This window comes from Oncorhynchus tshawytscha, linkage group LG01, assembly GCF_018296145.1.
Source record: "Oncorhynchus tshawytscha isolate Ot180627B linkage group LG01, Otsh_v2.0, whole genome shotgun sequence".
Taxonomy (NCBI): Eukaryota; Metazoa; Chordata; class Actinopteri; order Salmoniformes; family Salmonidae; genus Oncorhynchus; species Oncorhynchus tshawytscha.
In genome coordinates, this window is record NC_056429.1 from 69,619,543 (window position 1) to 69,630,492 (window position 10,950).

General features: G+C 41.7%; 1 protein-coding gene across 2 annotated transcripts in view; it reads right to left on the reverse strand.

Moving 5' to 3' along the window:
• The window catches only part of LOC112255735 (heterogeneous nuclear ribonucleoprotein L-like), a 51,490-nt gene extending 49,093 nt beyond the window's left edge, over positions 1–2,397 (reverse strand). For both annotated transcript variants that reach the window (XM_024428597.2, XM_024428591.2), the window contains exon 1: positions 1,777–2,397. In XM_024428597.2, the coding sequence (XP_024284365.1) occupies positions 1,777–1,980 (204 nt within the window). In that variant the 5' untranslated portion in view covers positions 1,981–2,397. The remainder of the gene's footprint in view (positions 1–1,776) is intronic.
• Between the last annotated feature and the right edge of the window lie 8,553 nt (positions 2,398–10,950).

A 10,950-nucleotide genomic window follows, 5' to 3' on the forward strand; every position in this document is an offset into this window, starting at 1 on the left:
TAGACCTCCACAAGTCTGGTTCATCCTTGGGAGCATTTTCCAAACGCCTGAAGGTACCACATTCATCTGTACAAACAATAGTACACAAGTATAAACACCATGGGACCACGCAGCCATCATACCGCTCAGGAAGGAGTCGCGTTCCTTCTCCTAGAGATGAACGTACTTTGGTGCGAAAAAGTGCAAATCAATCCCAGAACAACAGCAAAGGACCTTGTGAAGATACTGGAGTAAACAGGTGCAAACGTATCTATATCCACAGTAAAAACGAGTCCTATATCGACATCACCTGAAAGGCCGTTCAGCAAGGAAGAAGCCACTGCTCCACAACCGCCATAGAATATCCAGACTACGGTTTGCAACTGCACATGGGGACAAAGATCGTACATTTTGGAGAAATGTCCTCTGGTCTGATGAAACAAAAATAGAAATGTTTGGCCATAATGACCATCGTTATGTTTGAAGTAAAAAGGGGGAGGCTTGCAAGCCGAAGAATACCATCCCAACTGTGAAACACAGGGGTGGCAGCATCACTTTGTGGGGGTGCTTTGCTGCAGGAGAAACTGGGGCACTTCACAAAATAGATGACATCATGAGGCAGTAAAAGGATGTGGATATATTGAAGCAACATCTCAAAACATCAGTTAGGAAGTTAAAGCTTGGTCTCAAATGGGTCTTCCAAATGGACAATGACCCCAAGCATTCTTCCAAAGTTGGGGAAGAATGGCTTAAGGACAACAAAGTCAAGGTATTGGAGTGGCCATCACAAAGCCCTGACCTCAATCCTATAGAAAATGTGTGGGCAGAACTGAAAAGGTGTGTGCGAGCAAGGAGGCCTACAAACCTGACTCAGTTACACCAGCTCTGTCAGGAGGAATGGGCCAAATTTCACCCAACTTATTGTGGGAAGCTTGTGGAAGGCTACCCGAAACGTTTGACCTAAGTTAAACAATTTAAAGGCAATGATACCAAAAACGAATTGACCTAAAGCAGGGAAATTTTACTAGGATTAAATGTCAGGAATTGTGTAAAACGGAGTTTAAATGTATTTGGCTAAGGTATATGTAAACTTCCGACTTCAACTGTTTTAATTTGTGGCTGTCCATCGCATATTTCTTTTGATATGTTACGAATTACAATTCCTATTACATTATTATAAATAAGTAAGTAGTTGAAAAGTTGCTAATTAGCCTTTACTAGATTGCTAGATGTTTGTGTTATATGCCCAACCATCCACCCTGACCGAATCTGTTTTATGTAACCATACCAAATGTCATTTCAGTGTCCCAGATTTACATGTACTATGTTACCTCTAGTCTATGAGACCAGGCTGGTTGAAACTCTGCAAAACACTTCTCTTTTTTTATGCAGTTTGATGTTCTGCATAAATTGTCCAATAAATCAGTTATAATCCATGTCATGTGGATCATATTGCAATCCCGTTTTACTTCAACAAGTGTGCATCTTTTCTTAACAAGATTTACACCTTGTCAGAGTAGAAAATAACTGTAGTCTGCCAACGCATTGTATGATTTTTAGCCGGACAGTACCCTTCAATCTTACATGTAGTGCTTCAGACTGTTAACTGATATATTGACTGCAAAGGACTGACAGATTATCAATCGCAGAGGAACCCAATGAATTAATAAACTATATATAGGCTAGGCTATTCCAGTAGCAACATTGTGATCATTGCCAGTTATTTCCAGTAATATTGCGAAACATTGTAAAAGATCAGATTCAGATGTTATATTATAATAAGGTCGCTTCCCTTACCCGTCTTTCAGGTCCGTATTTCGTTGCGGTCCACCGGGGCCTTTTATCGGCTCCTACATTCTCCACATCTCCGAGCAGCCCTGCAGACTCCGAGTCCGAATCCTCTCCCTCCTCCAGCTCCTCGCCCTCCTCCACCTCAGTGGTCTTCAGTCGCTTCGGCGCCCTCCCATACTCCCCTTCCTCGTATTCTTCAATAAGCGACATGCCTCTTCAAATTGAGAGATTGAATCCTTCTTGGACACAAGGCGTGAAGACGGACTAGTCGTTCGTCGAAAAGTCCCTCTCGTTCTTTTTTTCTAATTGTCTCTGGCGTTGTATGCATCAAGAAAACCTGTATGTCATTCTGTAACGCGCCCTCCTTCGCGATTCTGTACCAGAGTGGCCCCGAGAAGGTGTGTGTGGAGAACCCACCCAGAACGTCCCTCATTGGACAGTCTGTGCTTGCTAATTAGGAATACAGATACCGATTGGTCAGTCTTAGTCGTTCAACAGAGAAAGCAAGCGCTCTCCAGTCTCCACATTCTGCAGCAAAGTACGCAGAGATTATTGCCACTGCTCGAGCTGTCATATCAGTGCTTCTGCTGCAACAGAAAAAAATGTTTAAATTCGTAAAGTGAAACATTCTTACCGCAAGGTATCAGTGTTTAGCCAACAATAACCACTGAAATATATATATATCAGTTCTAGTTTTCCATTTACACTTTTCTGAATAGCTGAAGTGTATTCAAACTTGAGGAAAAGAAAGGGTTGAGTGGCAAACGTGTGACCGCTTGCACGATTTTCATTTACGCAAATATTCGTAATCTAAATGGGTATTTGCACTCCAACATTTCCATGCAAATAGGCGGTATGGTCACTACAGCTTCTCAGTCATTACTGCTACTCATGCACTGCACTATTAAACCAACTGTTAAAATATTGTTGTAAATAAACAATAGGCTATTCAGCTAGGTGTCAATAGATGTCCTCAAATCACGAACAGCTGAGGTACAATTACCACCACAAACAGATTGCTGATGTGAAATCTCTCTGAAACTCTCAATGCACCCATAATGATAACGATTTTACCTTATTTGATTCAATAGGCTACAGCCTCTATTATGAGTCAGACTCTTTTGGCAGCATGCATTTGACCCTCAAGCTCAGAGCACTGCTGTGAGTGCCTCTCTCACACTGTTTTTTAAAAAAAGGTTGGAGTAAGAAATGATAATGGAGCCTCCTCTCACTGTCTCCGGGGTTTGTACAATTGTGCTGTTTATCCTAGGGTCTCTGTGGGTTTCCTTCACTTCTTGTCTCATCCACTACCGTCTGACACTCACTGTTATAAACCACACCTCATTCACACCATCGTCCTTGATATTAGATGCTGTGTAGGCTACCAGAGGGAATATCCGTTAGAGTGTGTTGCATTAGTCAAACTGATCATGATGAACATCCTGAACATCCTCAGATTGTCATGTTGTTTGAAACCCTTTGACTCCCACTGGGGTACTGGATAGAGGGTCTGAGGGTAGTGTCCCCAACCTGTTGGTTAGCTGTTGCAGGTATATTCAGGAAGGAATCAGACTTGTTACACACCCACACACACACGTTCCACACCCTTCTTTACCCACACACTCTGTTATGTTAAGACAGAAAAGAAAACGGATTTCATAGATCTGATAAGCCATTCAATGGGCATTGGGCAGGAATGTCTTGTTGGAGGCTGAGATTGTGTAAGGACAATACCCATATATAGTAACAGGTGGTTGGAGTGAGTGATACACGAGCATGGATTAAAGCTATACTCAGTCAACCCCCCCACCAAAGTAAGCCTTTCACACTTGACTGCCGTTGTTGAGAGCTGAGATATCAAAACGTGTGTGAGACATGCTAGTCACACTTGTTGAGATCTACGTGGGAAGAAGTGAGACACATCAAGAAAAAGTATCTGAGCATGTAAGTTTGATAACGTTATTCTAACGTTATTAACGGTATCGTTATTCAAGGATCTTGAAATATCTTCAGATATGCACATCTCAGGTTGACATGAAGGCATATAATCTATGCAAAAGTTCATATTAGGATTTCGGGCCTAATGTTTAAGTCATCCAACTGAGGAACTGCAACTGGATGAAAAAACATCTAGCACACACACTGAAGAGGAAGTGAAGAAATAGATGTCTTCACCGTGTGTATCTGCAGTATCTGTATCTGTGGTATGTGTTTCTGTGTGTGTGTATTGTAGCACATTGTGATAAAACAAAGTTCACAACTCAAACTGAATTCTTCCACTGCTCTATGTTCTCTACATTCTTCAGTCTGAAACTGCCATCATTGAAGTCGTTTGTGGTGACGTCAAAATTAGGGGTGTTGTACAACACAGTCATCAGCGATTGGATCATCTCTAACCAATCAGAGTATCAAAGCCAATGACGAATATTCACAACGCCACTTTACTCATTTGTCTTCTGGCTCTGGCCCAAACCATTGGTTTCTGGGGCCAATCAGAATGGTTAGAATGTGTTTGCGTTCTAAAAATCATTGAGCAGGTACTCAGACCCAGACTCATTGAGGAGAAAAAACTAACGACTGTGGCCATGGTTTAGCGTTTGGCCAGAACAAAGAGTTTGGGTAGCCAGGCAAGACTTCAAGGTCCTAAGGTCACACAGTACTCTGGCGCATGCAGCTCGATACCTGACAAGTATCTCAAGAGGGAAGAGAAACAGGTGGACCATAAACGAAAAAGAACATGCGGGAAAGAGAGAGTGGGTGTAAACAGGCATAAGAGCTTTAAATATCACACTGTAATATTGTTTGGGTTTTTCTGACAATAGACCTATGTGTGTGTAAAAATCAAAACCTCAAATTTGTGGAGCACATTGTGCCGTTGAGGAACAATGACAACAAGCCTCCACGCTACCGCCCCTACAATTTAGGCCTATATAACAGAACAGTGCTATACAATACATTTCAATGCAACACCTGCTTCCCTTTGTGCTAAGGTGTAACTCCACACTGACCCTGATTCTCAGGTCATGATGAGAGTTGGCATCAGAGCCAGGACTGAGAGACTGAGAGACTGAGAGACGTGGTCCTGGCATCAGAAAGACTGAGAAACTCTATCACTAGGCCATCAGTGTCACGTTCTGACCTTAGTTATTTTATTATGTCTTTGTTTTAGTATGGTCAGGGCGTGAGTTGGGTGGGTTGTCTATGTTCTGTTTTCTATGTTGTGTTTGCGTTTGGCCTGGTATGGTTCTCAATCAGAGGCAGGTGTCGTTAGTTGTCTCTGATTGAGAATCATACTTAGGTAGCCTTTTTCCACCTGTGTTTCGTGGGTGTTTATTTTCTGTCTTTGTGTATGTCGCCAGACAGGACTGTTTCGTTTCGTATCATTCTCGTTGTTATTTTTGTTTTCGTGTTCTGAGTTGAATAAATATCGTCATGAACACGTACCAGGCTGCGCTTTGGTCCGATCCTTGCGACTCCTCGTCAGAAGAAGAGGACGAGCGTTACAATCAGACTGTTGAACAGCCATCACTAGCCAGCTACCTGCCTGGTACTCAGCCCTGCACCTTGAGACTAATGCCCCATGTATATAAAGTAATTGAACACTGGTCACCTCATATTCTGTTTATACACTGTTTACTCACTGTGTACTGTATGTATATACTGTATTCTCGACATAGGTCATCCTATTATATACACTAGTGTACATACCATTTTATTTTCCAAATGACATTCGGTCTATACACACCACATTTATGTTATCGCTCTAATATATTTAATTGGAATGTTATTTCTTGTTTAATTTTTTTTGATTATTGTGTATTTGCGAGACATTCAACTGCACTTTTGAAGCTACAGTAGTAACATAAGCATTTCACTGCACCTGCAATAACACCTTAAAATCTATGTACGTGATCAATAAACTTTGATTTGATTAAAGCAGTTTTGTTTGAAGAGATAAAGGAAACACCCAGTTGGTTGGCTCCTCTGTGTACAGGGCCATAGGATGCAATTGATGAGGTGATATCTCTCGCTTTAACAGGGTCTACTGGGGAGTGTTTCAGGGGTTTCAACATGACCCAGTTTATCACACTGAAGCCTCTGAAGCTTAACAAGCACTGCTTCCATGTCATCCTGGGACAGCTAGGCTTTCTCTGTGAAGAAGATAGGGTGGACATTGAATAAACATAAGGCATAGATTGGCAATTTAAACTAGTGTGTTTAGCCTACCGGTATTACTGAGGTGGGCAAAGAATCGAAAGTACACAAGGACAGCATATAAAACTGAAAAGGTGAGGAAATATTGGGTTTCATAATGTTACTGTACATGTGAACTGGACACACCCAAGCTTGAAGCATAGAGAGTCTGAATCTTTCTGTTTAGAGCTATTGATTTAGCAGAGGAGGACATTGGTCATGTGTGTTTCAGCAGAGCAAAACACCTTGGACATGTTTAGAATCAGGAGGCCCAATGCCTAATTTAAAACATTGGTTAGATAGACAGAGACCTGCCACATTTACTAGTTTAGTACTGAGGGAAGCACAGGTGCCTGGTGGGAACTTAATTAGGGAGGAAGGGATCATAGTAATGGCTGGAACGAAATGATTGGAATGGTCTCAAACACATGGTTACTCTTCACTTCATTCCAGCTATTATTTAGAGCTGTCTTCCCCTCACCAGCCTCCTGTGGAGGGAAGGCTTCCTCCTGACTGTAGTTATGATTCTCAGTCAATAATACACCACTGTCTATAAGCCTATGGAGTGGAAAGCTGTTCGACTAAGCTGGAGGACCTTCTCAGCTCTAGGATACATTCAAGTCTAGCATCTTAGTGGAAACTTTAGAGAACTAGATAACAGACTAAAGTATGCAACATATAGCAGGAGCCTTACAAATATGTGAACTCTAAATCGTGTGCTGTGGTAACACTTTAGGAAGTTTTGAAAATGGGTCCCAGTATGGTGCCTGAAGCTCCGTTGGAGATTGGTTTGGTAGAAGGCCTGTGGTCTACCAGAGGAGGTGGATGGTGCTGTGATCGTTATCTCTCCCCAGCTGGGGGAAAAACAGCTTCTTCTGACACTTTTAGGAGATTCTCATCTCTGCCTCTATAACTTGGGGCAGGAGAGTTGTGTCAGGATCTCAGATCTTCTATCCCATCTGTGAAAGGCCCAAAGAATCATCACTGATTGCATTATGGCCGCTGGATTTCTAAATGTTTATCTTGTTAACAGCACCGACTTACATATACAGTATATCCCTGACAAATGAGGATAAAGTCAAAAGAGAGCAGTTACTGTTTCAGTAAGTGTGACATCATTTATGGTCCCCAAACAGTTACTCATACTGACCGCACAGTCAAACATTATATGAGTTAACTGTTAGTGAAGGAGAAGTTTTAATCTTCTTCTAGAAACGCATATGTAACTGAAGGCCACCGAGACTGGAATATTGAAACAATGTTGCAAATGTCGGAGAGACAGACAGCAAGGTTTATACAAATCTCTGCTGTAGAAAACTAAATGTTAGTCTAAAAGAAATGTGAGATAATGTCTCGATGCTTTTACAGTGGCGATCAAGTTTATACCTTCCCTGCCGGGGCTGATGAGACAGTGGATTGCGCAGTTAGTAAATAGGTATTTTCTGACTTTATTGAACAGATGACAGTGGGGAAAGATAGAGACAGGTTGTGTCAAAGAGCAGTAGGCCGGATTCAAACCTATGCCGACCGTGTAGACATGTGCCGCAGGCAGGCGGCTTAGACTGTTGGACCACCGTAGTCCATGAAAGTAGTACACTTAGTACATTTAGGATGCCTACATAGTGAAGAAAATGTATAGCAAACTTGTCTATTTATTTGACCAAAGAGACAATAATTCCCTCATAATTCATTATATGGAATTTTACTAGACTATCTAGGTTATGTATGCAATTATCTTCCATATTTCATATATCATGACTCTATACCATGGGTCATCAGTTCTATGTGAGTCAGGGGATTTTTTTAATGATGTGTTCAAACAACATATCCAGTGACAAACTCTCTTTCTAATCCCCTACACAGCACCACCAGTGTGTTGATGTGGTTCCTATAGTAACAGCTGTCATTTTCAAACTTCCACCGCCCACTCATCTGCTTTCTGAATAGTAATTTAAATATACAGTACCAGTCAAAGGTTTGGACACACCTACTCATTCAAGGGTTTTTCTTTATTTTAATTCTGAAATAATACATATCGAATCATGTAGTAACCAAAAAAAGTGTTAAACAAATCAAATATATTTTAGATTTTAGTTTCTTCAAATAGCCACCCTTTGCCTTGATGACAGCTTTGCACACTCTTGGCATTCTCTCAACCAGCTTCACCTGGGATTCTTTCCAACTGTCTTGAAGGAGTTCCCACATATGCTGAGCACTTGGTGGCTGCTTTTCCTTCACTCTGCGGTCCAACTCATCCTAAACTATCTCAATTGGGTTGAGGTTGGGTGATTGTGGAGGCCAGATCATCTGATGCAGCAATCCATCTCTCTCCTTCTTGGTCAAATAGCCCTTACACAGCCTGGAGGTGTGTTGGGTCATTGTCCTGTTGAAAAATAAATGATTGACAAGGCACTACAGAGCGTAGTGCGTACGGGCCCAGTGCATCACTGGGGCTAACCCCCCTGCCATCCAGGACCTCTACACCAGGCGGTGTCAGAAGAAGGCCCTAAAAATGGTCAAAGACCCCAGCCACCCCAGTCATAGACTGTTCTCTCTACTACCGCATGGCAAGCGGTACCGGAGTGCCAAGTCTAGGACAAAAAGGCTTCTCAACAGTTTACCCCCAAGCCATAAGACTCCTGAACAGGTAATCAAATGGCTACCCGGACAATTTGCATTGTGCCCCCCCTCCGACCCCTCTTTTTACGCTGCTGTTACCCTCTGATTACCATATATGCATAGTCACTTTAACTATAGATTCATGTACATACTACCTCAATTGGGCCGACCAACCAGATCTCCCGCACAGTGGCTAACCCGGGCTATCTGCATTGTGTCCCGCCAACCCCTCTTTTACGCTACTGCTACTCTCTGGTCACCATATATGCATAGTCACTTTAACCATATCTACATGTACATACTACCTCAATTTGACTGACTAACCAGTGTCTGTATGTAGCCTCGCTACTGTATATAGCCTGTCTTTTTACTGTTGTTTTATTTCTTTACCTACCTATTGTTCACCTAATACCTTTTTTGCACTATTGGTTAGAGCCTGTAAGTAAGCATTTCACTGTAAGGTCTACACCTGTTGTATTCAGCGCACGTGACAAATAAACTTTGATTTGATTTGATTACCTCCTCCTTCATGCTTCATGGTGGGAACCACACATGCAGAGATCATCCGTTCACCTACTCTGCGTCTCACAAAGACACTGTAGTTGGAACCAAAAATCGCACATTTAGACTCATCAGACCAAAGGACAGATTTCCACCGGTCTAATGTTCATTGCTGGTGTTTCTTGGCCCAAGCAAGTCTCTTCTTCTTCTTAGTGTCCTTTAGTAGTGGTTTCTTTGCAGCAATTCAACCATGAAGGCCTGATCACACAGTCTCCTCTGAACAGTCAAAGCTGTGTAGAAATTATAATGGACCTTTGCAGCTCGCTAATAATCACCAAAATTAAAGATAGACAGTCAGGGATTATTGAAAATTCCACAAATTATGGATTAAGGACCATCTTTTGCAAAATTTGGCTGTGAGGATAAATCAGTGCGGCCCTCCGGACCTTGTAGAAGACCGAATGCTGCCCCTGGGCAAAATGAGTTTGGCACCCCTGCTTTAGCTTACTTAAGTGAAATCAGTTTAGACTGTAATGGCACTCTTATCTCTGATGTTGGACACTGTTTTATGACAACACTGAATAATCATATTTACTTTCATAAAGTTAAGACCAACACAAATTCTACAGGTCACATTCTTTAGATTCAACCATTCAGAGCAATCTTCCATCGGACTGAATAATATACTCTACAAATCTTGCCATTAGCCCGATGCAATAAAATATATATAGGTTCAAGAACAAGAATGTTATTCTCATCCAATTAAATCCAGCCCAACCACACACACCTTGTCTTCCTCCATGCTAGGAAGATGAACAGTGAAGCAAAAGTAGATTTAGCAACCTGTTAAAATTCAACACCCCCATCTCTCCAAGAGACTAAAAAGGCTTAGGACTGACTTCAGAATTTAAAGTTTTTGTAAATTGAACCAAGGAGAGTTACTATAGCAACACTGCTGCCAATGGCCTTTGACTTGAGTCTCTTAGCAGATTTGACAAAAGGGTAGTACTCACTTGGTTCAGATGAGAATGAACTCACACTGCTTACAGCTAGAGTAGCCACAAATTGAAATAGGCCACGTGAGATGAATCCAAAAGTGTGACAGGCGCAGACGGAAAAAATACTATTGGGATTTCATTAGTATTCCATGATGTGCTGAAGGAAGTTAGTTTGACAGGCAACTAATTTAGGATGCCACTCTTTCCATTTTGTCCATGATGGTATGGCACAATGAAACACTCCACCCTATATTTGAGGAGACTCACTGACTTGTATTTGCTCATTGGTTAGAGTGCCTTGGTTCAGCCTTTGCCTAAGATACACAATACACATCTGGTTATTTTACTTGTGGTAGAAAACAAACACAAGTAGCCATTCTTAGGCCAGATAGGCAGGTGTTTTCTCCTGATTTCCCCAACAATTCTCAACTTCTCCTGAGGCTTTTCCTTACACAGCCCATCACTGTAATACAATTTTCAAAACAGACAGACCTGCCGTGGTGATATTTAATGTTTTCCAGTTGAACGAGGAATAATTCATATTTTCTGCTCTGACAATGAAGAACTCCAATTAAAAGATTGTAGCAAGTGAATGTTAAATTGTAGTTCTAGAAATGAGACAAATATATACAAACATTGCTATCTACAGTATATCAAATTGAGCTTTTTAAAATTGGATAAACGGTCTTTCTTGCCAGACAGTGACTGTGGGAAGAGAGACTACACTAGGGCTCTCCAACCCTGTTCCTCGAGAGCTACCGTCCTATAGGTTCACTCCAACCCTTATCATCACACATTATTCTAATAATTAGCTGGTTGATAAACTGAATGCTGTTAGTTACAACTTGGGTTGGAGTGAAAACCTACA